At 37.7% G+C, this 14,142-nt stretch overlaps 1 protein-coding gene across 1 annotated transcript in view; it reads right to left on the minus strand.

The window, feature by feature from the left end:
- spns2 (spinster homolog 2 (Drosophila)) overlaps positions 1-14,142 on the minus strand; it is a 68,908-nt gene that overhangs the window by 10,871 nt on the left and 43,895 nt on the right. Inside the window, exons 4-10 of the mRNA XM_019104319.2 lie at positions 13,200-13,351; positions 9,620-9,686; positions 6,447-6,589; positions 5,814-5,966; positions 5,535-5,724; positions 1,828-1,893; positions 1,239-1,337 (exon numbers count right to left, since the gene is read on the minus strand). Coding sequence (XP_018959864.1) covers positions 1,239-1,337; positions 1,828-1,893; positions 5,535-5,724; positions 5,814-5,966; positions 6,447-6,589; positions 9,620-9,686; positions 13,200-13,351 — 870 coding nt within the window. The remainder of the gene's footprint in view (positions 1-1,238; positions 1,338-1,827; positions 1,894-5,534; positions 5,725-5,813; positions 5,967-6,446; positions 6,590-9,619; positions 9,687-13,199; positions 13,352-14,142) is intronic.

Here is a 14,142-nt window from a genome sequence, read left to right on the forward strand (position 1 = left end):
AAAACTTTAACAAGTTTTCAAGTATCTGCCAAATGCATAAATGTACATCTAGATTTAATCCGTCTATGAGCTGGGAAAGTGTTTACTACTTCCTTCATTCGATGTAGTATCTGAGAGAGTAACTCATGACACAAAAATCTAAAACTACACCTCAGCATAACAGCGCAGGTCAGATTCAACATCAAGTCATTAAATCATTAACTGTGCTCAAATACCACCTGTCTAGCACATTCCAATTGGAAAAATATATACAGGTAGATTAGACACACTTCTTCGCTTCTGCTCTGTTCTTATGGCCATGTATTGAAGTGTACGTGTGAGACAGATAAAGAACAAACACTGCAAATGCACTTTTGTTGCAAGAGATTGAAGTTGATTAAGGAATAATGGAACAATGGGTCTGAACCCTGAGTCCTACATGACGGAGGGCTCTGAACCTTTCAAAAGCATGGACAGGAGTTACTGTGTTACTTGGATCAACTCCAGTGACTCCTGTTCGGAATGCAAGGAATGTCTACAGGAGTCGGACGTCTAGGAAACACAATGTGCTTTTTCCAGAGTTAAGAAGAATGCTGAATTTATGCTGCACTGTGATCGGTTTAGCTTTGTTTTTACTTAACATGAACAAGAGTGGAAATCGGAAAAGGGAACGGAGCCAGGGTCGGCGTACAAAATCATAGAGCACAATGTCACGCGGCACAAGGCGGCGTAGCTTATTGTTTCTCAGAAGTGTCTAAGAGACCGAAGGGAACACTTGTGGATGAATGCAGTCTTGAATGAGCTGGTGACTGGCATTTATACAAACACAATCATCTCTCCTGTGGAAAGGTGTTACTGGAAAGACACAAATCAGGAGGAGCGGGAAAACCTTCAGAGGGCTTTTGTGTAAATCTGCTATTGTGGACTAGAAAAGGAGCCATACATCTTTCTTGTGTAGCTTTGAGAGCTCAAAATAGCTGACATCCTCTTTTTAGCATTGGGTTTTCTCTCTAAACTACCTGTGTGTCAATAACCTGATTCTTCTTTATGGTTGTCTATTTAATGTGCTCTGACTTTTGTGGGTATTGAAATGTTGGTTGAAAATCTGTTGGCTTGTATGTAAAAAGACCCATTCAGTGTTTTGTTTAGACTTCATTTAGGTGGTTCAGACCTTAATTAGACTGACCAGACCCCTAAAACCACCCTATAATGTCTGAATACTAAGCAGTTCCCCTGCCCCATGTGTGAGTCATCCTTACCAAGCCAATGAGGTACGGGCTCCCAGCATCCCCTAGTAAATGCGAGGTGAAGCCCTGGAAGGCAACAGCAGTGGCTCTTCTGGTCGGTATGACAACATACTGGAGAGAGAAAAGAGGTGATATTAAAAAAGCAGTGAGAATTTCACATTAAATCATAACAAGAAAACAAAAGTACCACGAGTGCTCACTTAAGCAGGCGCTGTCAGAGCGCTTTACACTGACCGAAGCTGACTGGAGTTTAAGACCTTGGCTGACTCAACTTCATGACAGCTTTTCTTGCTAAATCTTTCACTCTGCCTTACATGCACTCTCTGTTTACTGCTCTGAGTTCACTGGCTTCCTTCAGACAAAAACATTCGAACTGAAAATGTTATTTCCTTTTATTTTCCATGAGTGGCGTTTCCATTAAGTGCAATCAAAGGCAGCAATTTGGTCTTGGGCCCCACCCAGGCTATACCAAACCTCATAGTCATGCATCCCACCATTCAAAATAAGAAACTAGCCTGAGAAGATGACCAGTTTTGTTACAGTTAAAGGCTTTAAAGTTTCCACTCAATGCAGCAGATAAATACAGGTTTTCAATACGAACCATTAAAATGTCCGCCGTAATGGCCCAGTTCAAAAAGAGCAGCGTCTCTCCGATGAAAATACAGATCTGAGGAGAAAAAGAGAGGGAGAAAGAGAGTTAGGGGAGAAGAAAGGCCAATTATATTTTATTTTATCCTTTACAATGAGAAGTGTACATAAATACATACAGATAGCAGGGTTTGTAGTTGGTCTAAAGCTAAATTAACCCGGCTCATCTACTAAATCAAAAAACCCCAATAAATGTTGTGGAATATGAAAACGTGTCATTATACTGTGGTTGCATTATATGCAATTTTTGATTTGAGGGCAACAGAACCGTGTCTTGCTCCAAACCGTAAAAAAGAGACTAGTGGTTAGCATTATACTAGAGTGGAACCTAAAATGTCTGGCGGCTGAAAACGTGTTACATTTAACACGCAATCCCATGAGAACAGACTAACTGACTTATGCATTCCCACACAAATTAACTGATATCCCTCAGTCTGGTTGGGATTTTCTAGGTGCTTAAGGCAGATTGAGACACTAGGATTGAATATCTCAGAATGTAGATGGTCTCTCCACATCTCTGAGGCCAGAATGCAGCTGACGGCAGCTGCTGGGGTCAAACCAGATGGGATTGTGCAATGAACTGTAGGTTGCAGGGGAATTTGATCATTCAAGTGGCTGTTCTGACTTTAAAAGGGTCTTATGTTTGGCCCAGAGTGATATGTTGGGCAGGGCTGACAGAGGGATGACCTCAGGGTGTAAAACAGAGGTGACGGTGTTAGTTCACGGGTCTAGAAACTTTCATTTAAGATTATCTGAAGGTGAGGAAATGAAACCGTGTGTGTTTGGACATGTATGAAACTCTGTCCCAAAGTCCCTTGAGGCTCAGACAGCGTGACGGATGGACAGACAGGCTAAAACTGTAAAGCCCTGCAGAACTCTGGTTAAGGGTTGAAGTGTGCTGATGAGACAGCAGCTGTCCCTACTGGAACAGACCCTGACAGAGCTCCAGCATGCTGTCACATTCTCAGACTGCACATCTGTCACTATCAAATTTTCTCACTCCAAATATTTTCCCTCCTTAAAGTTTTGGATTCCTTGTTTTTCGTATGCCCCATTTGGATGTAATTACAGAAGCCTCTGGACAAGTGATTGAAAGGGCGCTCATGTCTTTAGTTGGGAGCTGGGTATATTTTTACACAGAACTGACACTGTAATGTTACCTGTCTGACAAGATGGCATGAGGGCCTGTGGTCCAAATGATGTGTCATTCATTTCTATAAATACCTTAAATTTGATCATCTACTGTAAAATTTGCCCTGTTGCTCTAAGTGAGACTGACAGGAGTTTACTTTTTCTTTTTTTCAATTTACTATAAAGTGATAAATGACAACATACAACACTGTTCAAAAGTTTTGAGGTGGCACTTTTTAATGTTTTTGGTCTCTTATGCTCACCAAAGCTGCATTTATTTTATAAAAAAAAAATATAAATACAGTAAAATTATTACAATTTAAGTAATATACTTCTTTGATTGATTTTCACCATAACTTCAGTCCTCAGTGTCACATGGTGCTTCAGAAATCATTTATATATTCTGATTTAGTGCTAAAGAAACATTTCTTATTATTATCAATGTTGAAAAAAGTTGTACTGGTTAATATTTTGACCATTTTTTAGGATTCTTTGATGAAAAGTTAAAACAACAGACTTTATTTAAAATCTTTTGTAACATCATAAATGTATTTCCCATCACTTGATCAATTTAGAACCTCTTACTAAATATACATTTTCTTAATATAATTTTTAAATGATTTTATTATACTATAAATTGTTATTCTTTTCTTGCACCCTTTATTGATCAGTATTCAACCCAAAATTGTGTGAGTTCATGTGACCCACAGGTAAGACTGTCTGCCTTATTACAAATATTTTCAAAGTCATCACAATTTTTAACAAAGACACAAGAGGTTGAAAAACCAGGTGAGTTTGAGGGTATGTACAGTTCGTAACCAGTCTTTCATATTTAAGATAAGGTGGCAAACGTTGAGCAAGCTTAGGAGTTCTTAAACATAACACCAGATAGATGGCATTTCTCACAGTGCACTGGGTTCTTCTGTCCATAAGAAAAGGCAAACATTCTCTAAAAAATTCTAAAATAGGCTTCTTATCATAAACACTTACGAGATTCCCAGTCCGGTTTGGCCCTCCGGGAAACGTGTTGCATTTAGTTCTGACCTGATTGTTTTTTTGTTAAAAGAACGAGTGTGACCTGGTAGAATTTTGTTTTCTTATGCAGCATAACTTTTTTCTATTAGTGACTCAGAAATGCCACAGTCCATTGTTTCTCAGTGGTAACTGTGAAAACTGCTCCCTTTTCCTGCTTTACATGCCAATTAAACAAGTACGCAGTGCCTGTCGCTCTCATTCTTTTAGGATTGGGTTTGGATTTTACAACCCTGCCAAGCAACTGTTAAACCTACTGAATGCAACAGACTTTATATATTTTAAAGCCTTATATTGATCTCTGAATAGAAGTGACCTTATTTGACTTTTACTGAGATTATAATACAAGTAATGTCAGAAGGGAGTTGTACTAGAGATATTCAGGTTAGAGTGTTAAGCAACCTTTCAGGGGAGAATCTCAGTGTTTACGCCACAATTCCATGGCAACATGAAGTGTTCTAATATTGTAGCAATAACAGATGTGTAATCCATGGTAGACCTTTAGAAGAAATATTTACTATATGTCCTGTTTGTGTGTGTGTATACACTGCCATTTAAAAAACAGAAATATTGTGAAATACAATAATATTGATATTAATAATAATATCTTTATTACTAATATTGATTTCCTATTTTAATATACTTTAAAATATAATTTATTTCTGTGATGCAGCACTATATTTTCAGCAGCCATTGCTCCAGTCTTCAGTATCACGTGATTCTTCACAAATCAATCTGATATGCTGATTTATTATCAGTGTTGAAACAGTTGTGTTGCTTAATAATTTTTTTGGAACCTGTGATACTTTTTTCTTTGATGAATATAAAGTTTAAAAGAACAGCATTTTTTCAAAATAGAATTTTTTTCTAACAATATACGTCTTTACTATCACTTTTTATCCATTTAACATATCCTTGCTGAATAAAAGTATTAATTCTTAAAAAAACATTTTTTCTTGTAACATTTTTTTATTTTGAATAAACACTGTTCTTTTTAACTTTTTATTTATCAAACAATCCTAAAAAATATTACAGGTCCCAAAAAATATTAAGCAGCACAACTGTTTCCAACATTGATTATAAATCAGCGTAACATAATGATTTCTGTAGGTTCACGTGACACAGAAAACTGGAGTAAGGATGCTGAAATTTCAGCTTTGCTCCACAGGAATAAATTATATTTTAAAGTATATTAAAATATAAGAAAACTGTTATTTTAATTTGCAATAATATTTCACAAAATTACAGTGTTTTCTGTATTTTTGATTAAATAGATACAGCATTCATGAGCATAAGAAACTTCTTTAAAAAACTTAAAAATCTTGCTGATCCCAAACTTATATATATATATATATATATATATATATATATATACATATATATATATATATATATATATATATATATATATATATATATATATATATATTTATATATATATATATACACAAGCATGTTTTGAAGTTGAAACTGAACAGTCAAAACAGAGCTACTTACATACGCTCCCACAATGCTCTTCTTGGCCACAACAAAGATGAGGCAGATGAAGATAGCAGAGCCCAGCATGCTGACCGCACACACCAGCGGGTCGGCACGCTCTGTCTTCTGACGGCAGAGCCGCGTGGTAACGGCACCGATCACCACTCCCAACAGCCCCGTCACACAGGTGATGGCTCCGAATATCAAACTGGAGATGAGAGAGAAATACAGTCATGGTCAAACGTGTAATGTTTGCATTTGTACATTACATTTTCAGCGGTATGTGAATGTTGGGACCTGTCTTTGCTGCTGCATGGTTGATTGGTGCAGCTCACTGCTGTCTTCTGCACCACCTGAGCTCTGACCAGGTACTGCGGGATCCAGATCCCAAACGCCCCCGTGGCAAATGACACAGCCGCCGATGCCAGAGATGAAAATACATAACTGCGGCTAGGGAACAGAAAGGAAATGAATGAATATGCATAATTTCTGAGTTTTTCTGCATTTGCATTTTTCTGCATCTCCATTTTTGAATGTTTTTCTGTAACTCTTGCTCTTTATGTCTTCATTAATTTGTCAGTTTGGCCACAAAAAAAGATCCAGTGGTGATCTAAGATCCGAGGGTCCAGTGGTGTGAATCATTTTTTTAAACAATCAATTAAAATTATACAATGTTTTTAAAATTTAAACTGTTTTAGTTCAATCCAAAACGGATTGAAATTTTACAATTCCAACTACAACTCCAATACACTGTCAACAAATTCCAGTGAAGGTGGGACCATAAAAACTATAGACTTTGAGGGATCCAGTTTTCTGAGTCGATGGCTGATTGTTAAGTGATTACATCTTGCACGCCCCAATCCTAAATATTTAGATCATTACATTCTTGAGTGATGAACAGGAAAAAAAAAGAATAAACAAGTGGCATACTTTTTGGCAAGAGCTTTCATGTCACAGAGCCAGGAAGTGCGTGTCTTTATACGTCCAGCAATATAGTCAGCATTTCCTCTCTTTGGCTCAGTGACAAAGATGAGAATGAGGGTCCCAGCAGTCAACCCCAACATCGGAGAAACCTTGAGACAGAAAAAAAAAGACTTTAAAACACAGGATTAAAAAAAAAAAATTCATTTTCATATGTATTTATGTCTTGTTTTCCGGTAAAACATATCCTTGAAACAAAACTTCTTGAGATTTTATGATGTTTTCAGTGAATATATCTTGAATTAAGTTTATTTTTTTCTACTCCATTGGTAATTTAAGAATAAATAAAAATCAAGTATTCTTATATTATATAATTTATATCTTAACAAAAATTTTTAGATGTTTTTCCTGCAAAAATACTGCTTAAGAATGCTTTCAGTGCAGTACTCTCTGCTATAACTAGACTAAACATTTTTGCTTGTTTTACTGCGAGCCTGTGCCGTCTGTTAAACAAAATCTTGTGCACTGAACAATAAGAATCTGTCTCACATCCTGTTTGGTCTAGCAAGTTATTGGCTGAGTCCGTAATGGTGGTGTTATTTTGTGATTAGCTTATGGTCTAGTATGTTACAGATTAGTTTTATTTATATTCACATCAGGGTGTGTAGTGTAGGCAGTGTACTAGACTGCTGTGTGAAGTGGACTCCATTAGGTGATGTTTCTTTACTCCGTCCTCTCGTTTTCTTTCTCAGTTTTCTCCCTTGTGTGGGAGCAGCTGCGGTCCACCAGGCCATGAGCTATTATCTCTTTTATCATCCTTTCTGATGGCTACAGCACAGCAGTGTGTGTATGTGTGTGCGCGCATGTGTTTGTTGGTTCGCTCGCCCACATGGAAGAAGCATTAGCGCCTCCGTCGCTTGTGAAAGCCAAAGCAATTCTGTCTGTCAGGCGCAATCCTCCTGGAGATCATTTATAGCACATTAATGCACAGCTCTGCACAAAATTGTGTCTCTTATGGGTGTGTTTGTGTGCATGTAAAGATCTATTCATCTGCGCTGCCCAACAATTCCACAATTACAGTATTTTTGTCAAATTTTCTAGTTTAAAAAAAGCTATTATTTTATAAAAAATAACACACTACCATTTAAAAAGTTTGTAGTCTGTAAAATTTATATTTCAAATAAATGCTTTTGTTTTGAACTTTCTGTTTATTGAATAATGTATCGGTTTTCACAATTTTAGCAGCTCAACTGTTTTCAATATTGATAAGTAAATTCAATTCAATTAGGTAACAAATATAAACTTCAAATTCAAAATAAAGTCTCCAAATACTAGTCTAAGAATATATTACAGAATTATTATTAGAATTATTCATTATTATCTATACACATTTGCTTGAATTAAAAATTATTTTGTTTATTTATGTGTGTTATTTTATAAGGATATTAAATTATTCTACTGCAAGATAAGAAAAAAGATTATTAATTATAATTGTTATTACAATTTAATTTTTATTTTTTTGCAGTATTTAGCAGTATAAATCATTATAGTGAAAAAACAAATCACCTCCCATTGATGTGCTGCTGTTTTTTGATGCTGTGGCTGTGACTCTCTGTGTGCACTGCGGTGCTTTTGATACAGAGCTGCAGTGTCTCGCTAAAGCCTGGATTTGGTCTTGTTATCCTTCCATAACTAGAAAACCCAGCAGCCGTAAAAGAGGTCTTTGAAGTGGACCTATTTTCTGTCAGTCACACTGAGGAGGTTCCTTACAGTCTCCCCGTTCTAGTTTCATATCAAAGCCTACGTTGATCAGTCATCTTGAACTCTGACTTTGACCCGCACTTTACCATAGTATTATCAGATGCTGCCCTTTCCTGCTAATCTCAAGCTAGTTCTGTAGCTTCTTTCGTGCTTGTTAAGGTTAGAGCTGGCACAGAAAATAGTGAGTGCAATCAAAGAACAAGAGATCAAGGTGCTATTTCTCCTGGCATTTCTGGTCTCCGACCTGCAGAAGATTGACATGATCTAATCCTCCACTCCGAAAAAACACGCTCCCTATTCGAGAACGGAAGCCGATTGAGTTCTTTAGGGCCCTGCAAAACAAGCGAAAAGTGGCACGAAATGTTTTTTCCTCTCTCAGAACAGGATATGACTGATACGGAGTACCTTTTCATCAGTCTGTTGTTTTTATATTCATTTAAAGTGCCACTGGTGATTAATAGTCCACCGAACCACACACTTTGTCTTCTCAAGGAATGTTTTACTGGATCCAAGAGTTCAAACAATGGTGCTCCGCTACTGTTTGCAAAAGTGTTCCGACAAACTAGCCCCAAATAAAGCTATTCATGTTCCTGAGGGTCACATGACTGTCATGCAGAGAGGTGTTTTTGTAAGCTTGAGAGGGTTTAACAAGTCTCCTTTTAGGCCTAAGAGCTTGACAGCCAAACCTTGTTGGATTTTTAAGAGCCACACATCAAGCATAATTCAAGTTCACGATAAGACACTCCGTGGATTCTTTATGACCCAGTGAAAGGAACGCCCAACTGTTAAAGTTTAAAATGAACAAGTGAAGCAGCTGGTTTTAAAACAGCATTGAACTAACCGAGCTAAAAATCTAAAGCACCTCAGAGGCCCCTCACTTTCTCCAAAAAAGTTGTTTTTGCTCCCTCTCTTTCACCTCCCAAAAAGTTATAGGCCACAGCCCTTCCTCTCACTCAGTCATTTCATAAATTAGTCATTTTAGCTGCATGAAAAGGTGCTCGGCTTGGCTCTTGTGGTAATTGCTGTGGTACATCAAGGCTACTGAGGAATATCCCACAACAAAATGGTCTGTGAGCTCCTGGGTCTCTGCAGCACAAAGACCGCAGTGAGAACTGCGAAGACCTTGTTCTTCACGGATAGCGTGTCTGAGCAGGACCCGAGAGATCTGGAAGTAATGCTAAATTAAAGTGCTTAAGCTAGTTGGGTTGTCAGTGCCAATTGCACAGGCTTCAAAGGGGTCAGGAATGCTATGCTGCTTTTTCAAGAGACGGGCCGAAGGTATTTTGGGATTCACCTGTCTGCCATGGGTTTTAGGGATATTTTTGACCTGGACTAGAGGAAATGGTGTGTATTTGTGGAGGCTGTGCATGCATCCTCTTAAATATTGATACAACACATTGAGACATTTCAACAGCTCTTACCCTCAGTGCCCAGAACCAGTCCCCTCCAGCGTCTTTAGCGATGGATCCCAGGATGTAGCCCAGACCGCTGCAGACAGAGAGTAAAACATGTCAGTATACGCAAGCAAACATATCATATTCCATGCATAAACATCCACTCTCCAGTTGGTTTGCTGGGCATTTTAAAGTAGTTTTTGTTTGTTTTTTTAATTTATGTTTACATTTTAGTAGTTTATGCCTGCCAATTAATGTGATAACTGGTAAAATTAACATTTAGACATGTAAATTTACCAGCATAATCTAATGATTTTTCTATCTGTTGGCATTTTCATATTTACATTTAGTCATTTAGCAGATGCTTTTATCCAAAGTGACTTACAAATGAGGACAATATAACCAACAAAAGAGCAATAATATGTAAATGCATATTTAATGAAGGAGGTTATAAATGTTTCAGGTTTTAAAATATATTATTATTTTATTATATATATATATATATATATATATATATATATATATATATATATATATATATATATATATATATAAACTACATTTATTCTGTTTATTTAGCTTTTAATTCATAAAAATATATTCTTATTTAGTTTTAGCTGTTTAGTTTTGTGTTAAAAGAACATTGGTCTTTCATCCTGCCCATGCTGTTTTTGAGCTCGAGTAGCTGATCTAGCAGTCAGCCCCAACTGGTTTTCATCTAGTGTAGATGGTTGACAAGTGCCCAAAACCCCTCTAAAACCAGCAAACCAGACTAGTCTGACCATTTTTTAAAAGCTGTTTTGCTATTGACTTGGTCTGTCTTCTTTTCCCGATTGTCTTCCCCACCCAAAGCTGTGTCATACACCCTAAAACTTTCATGCTCTGAGTAGGCTGGCTGTACTCAGCATGCATACTAATGCCACTGATAATGGCTTTACGCTGAACATCACCTCTGGCTATGTAAGAGATTCAACCACTTAGCATTACTCAGGGGCTTACAGTGACAGATCAGCTCCGAGGGAAAGAAAGGGAGATGACTGGGGAGAGACGCCAGCTTCCCACACAGTGCCACTTGGGTTTTTGGATTTGGGGACTGTGGTGAAATACGAACATCAAAAGTTTGGATGACCTAATTCTGAGAATCCCTGTCTGAGGTTGTAGGATACGGTTTTAGAGTGCATGTTTCTCATGAACTTTCCTTTAAGTCGTTCTAAGGCGAGACTGCCTGACAGAGTGATATAAGGAAAAGAGGAAGACGGCCACTCAAGGTGGGATCATTTCAACTCTCTCGGTATCTGAGGAATCTGTGAGTCATATCTCTTCAGACATAGACCAAACTCTCCCAGCTCTACATCCTGTTTACAGTCTGATGAAGTTCATAATTGCTGTGTTATGATTTCGGTGTGGATGAAGCACATGTGAAATATTCTTTCTGTATGCTATCTGTATGCAGATTATCTGGTTTGAGACTATGAATTGTTTTCTTCTCTTGGTCATAGTCTGATAAAAAAAAGTTGATTGGGTATCTCGCTGTTTTTCTTTCCATCAGCTCTCTATTTCAGTTCCACGGTATTCTGATTCATTGTTATTCTCCATTCCATGTTTGTACACCTGTTACCAACCCTCTCACGCTGAAGAAAAAGAAAGTGAAAAGAAAGGGTTACGCTATTTTAAGGTTTTATAACAGTGTTGTCACTAGTGCACTAGTGAAGGTGTGAGGAAGCCACAGAAACTAGAAGTGTTTGCGAGTCTTTGTTTTAATGACAGCAGCATTCAAGCTGTGTGGACTCAAGTTAGAACCAGGTTAAAATGCCTCACTTGATCAGGTGTAAATATGGTCATAGTGTGAGAAAGACACATACAATATTGATTAATAACATACACTACTGTTCAAAAGCTTGGGGTCTGACATTAGAATGTTTTTTGAAGGATCATTTGACACTGAAGACTGGAGTGACGGCTGCTGATGGCTACGGCTTTGCGTCGTAGGAACAAATTATGTTAAAACAGTATTAAATAGAAAACAGTTATTTTAAACTGTAATAAAATTTTACAATAATACTGTTTTATGTATTTTGGTCAAATGCAGTCTTGGTGAACATACTTTGAAAAACATAAAACAAAATCTTACTGACCCCACCTTTTAAATGGTATTTTACATTTATTAAGGAATACTACGAACAACATGGTATAGAATAACTGCAGCGTTTTAATCTTTCTGTTTAAATTAGGAGTGTCCCTCCCAGCATTTAACCTTTTACCCATTTCCTGTGTTCCCAGACACTTGCGCCAGGCTGTCGCTCAGCAGGTAAACCACATTGTTTATCTTTGACTGCCCCTGGAATATCCCACTGATGGACCAGTCTGACCTGGCCCATCAAACAATAGGACCTTGTCAGTTAATACATATGGCTCTCAACATGAGTGTGTCTACTAGACCTCATTCAATGTCAAGAACCCATTAATCTAAACTTAATTGTTTATTCATTGAATATGGCAGATTGGTACCTTACTGATGTTCTTGATTGGATGAGAGGTTTTAGATATTAATTTCAGGCGTTCGCGATGTGTTACTCCCATTTTTAATTGTCTGTACATTTTCTTACACAAGTTGTCAGTATTACTCCATATCTCCATGTTTATTAATAACTAAAATGTTTTCCATGCCCATAAGAGGACTCAAATTTCCTGCTAAACATTTCTCTCATGGCTGAAGTCACTTCCTGGAAACAGTAACAACCTGACTGCAGATAAACAGTGCACTAGACAGGAAGTGAGGCAGCACACTGTAGCGCTCTATTCTTTCACCTCTTATTGTTCGTACTGTCGATCGTTTGTTAGAGCCGAACTCAGTTAGCTTGCAAATACCTCAACTCTCCTATTTTTCTAACTCGTCCTTTCCTCTAACTGTGTTCAGTCTCTCATCGATACTAATACTAGCCCTCAGAACAGGTCTTTCGGTGACAGCTGCTGTGTTCAAATATTTCTTTTACTCAGTTCAGTGGGTGTTATTCGAATGCATGTAAAAAACTGTAGTTTGTGCACTAGCATTTGGTTTTGTTGTTTGTCTTCCACATCAGACTAACAATTGAACTTCAAGATGTTGTATGTGAACGTAATGCAGCTAGAAATGCTGCACACGTACAGTCATGAATTTTTTATCACCTTTCCTGTTTATTTTTCTCCTTTTCTCGCTAGTCTTTTTCCAGCTCAGTGAGCAAAAGACCCGTGTTTAGTGACTGTAATAGGTCAGCTTAAAGTCTTTCACTGCAGCAACAGATTTAGAATATCATTGTCTGTTTGGCCCATCTGACCACATAAAAAAAGCTGAGCTAATTAACAATGACTGGTTAAATACCAATAAAATTACCAAGTTGGATATCAGATCATATTATGTGACTTACAATGCTAAAGTGCTATTGTGAAATCTTCTCTAATGAACATCTGCACACCTTCAATTAAATTGCAACTACACTAAAGTCAATAAAATTTTTATACATGAAAATAAATAGATGTATGTGTATCGGTTGGCCTTGATAGTACCTGGTAATAGACTGAGAGAAAAATACAATGGTATTGCTTATCATTAATGTCTATTGATGCTCACCTTCCAAGTGGGATGGCCAAGTAGAAGACAGAGAGCATCACGGTCCTTTTGTTGTTTGTGAACAGGTCTCCAATGATGGTTGGAGAGATGGATGAGTAGCTTGATTCCCCAATACCCACCAAGCATCTGGACAGCACTAACAACCAATAATACTGCAAAAGAAAAGGTCATATGATTACAAAAGCCGAAGGAATTTATTTTGTATGGTATTCAATTGGCAATTGCCTCATAGCATATTTTCTCTTCATGATGTTAATGATATTAACGTCACACAGAAATATACAGCTCATTAATCCCTGAAACATTTTCATAAATCTGTCTATTGACACTGAGGCTGTGTTTAAGTTTGTGTGGCTTTTTAGATGTTAAACATTTCTTATCAAAACTGAACATGTGTTAGTGGCATAGGAGCGAGTGTCCTACATTTCTGATACAGTGGGAACATGTGGCTGTTATCCTCTGACCTCTATCGGTGAGAAAGGAAGCCAGACTAAGAAACCACCCTTCCCTGAAATGGCCTAGACTTATATAGTTGTTGATGTGAAGACGTTTAACCGTGGGTGTGTAATGGACATCTATACTGCTGTGGAGAATTTGGGTCACCCTGGCAGTCGTCCAACTGAGGAGGCTAGTTATAGACTTCTCTGTTGCTTGTGCTCACAGTCCATTTCTTTTATGTTTTTTCTCACTCTCCTTCATAATATCTCATTTTTATGATGTCACTGGTGGTCTCAGTCTGGCAGCAGTGGGGAGTCTAGCCACACCCAACACTGATGGACTGAGACAAAGTGTGAGGAGCAAACACAGACACCCTCTAGAGACACCAGGTCATCCCATTATGACATGACACACATATACAGCAGACACACACACACACACACACACATACAGCTTTGTCATAGCAGACTTCCATGTGTGATATCTCCTGAGGGGCCTCACAAAG

Source organism: Cyprinus carpio, chromosome B5, assembly GCF_018340385.1.
Source record: "Cyprinus carpio isolate SPL01 chromosome B5, ASM1834038v1, whole genome shotgun sequence".
Lineage (NCBI taxonomy): Eukaryota > Metazoa > Chordata > Actinopteri > Cypriniformes > Cyprinidae > Cyprinus > Cyprinus carpio.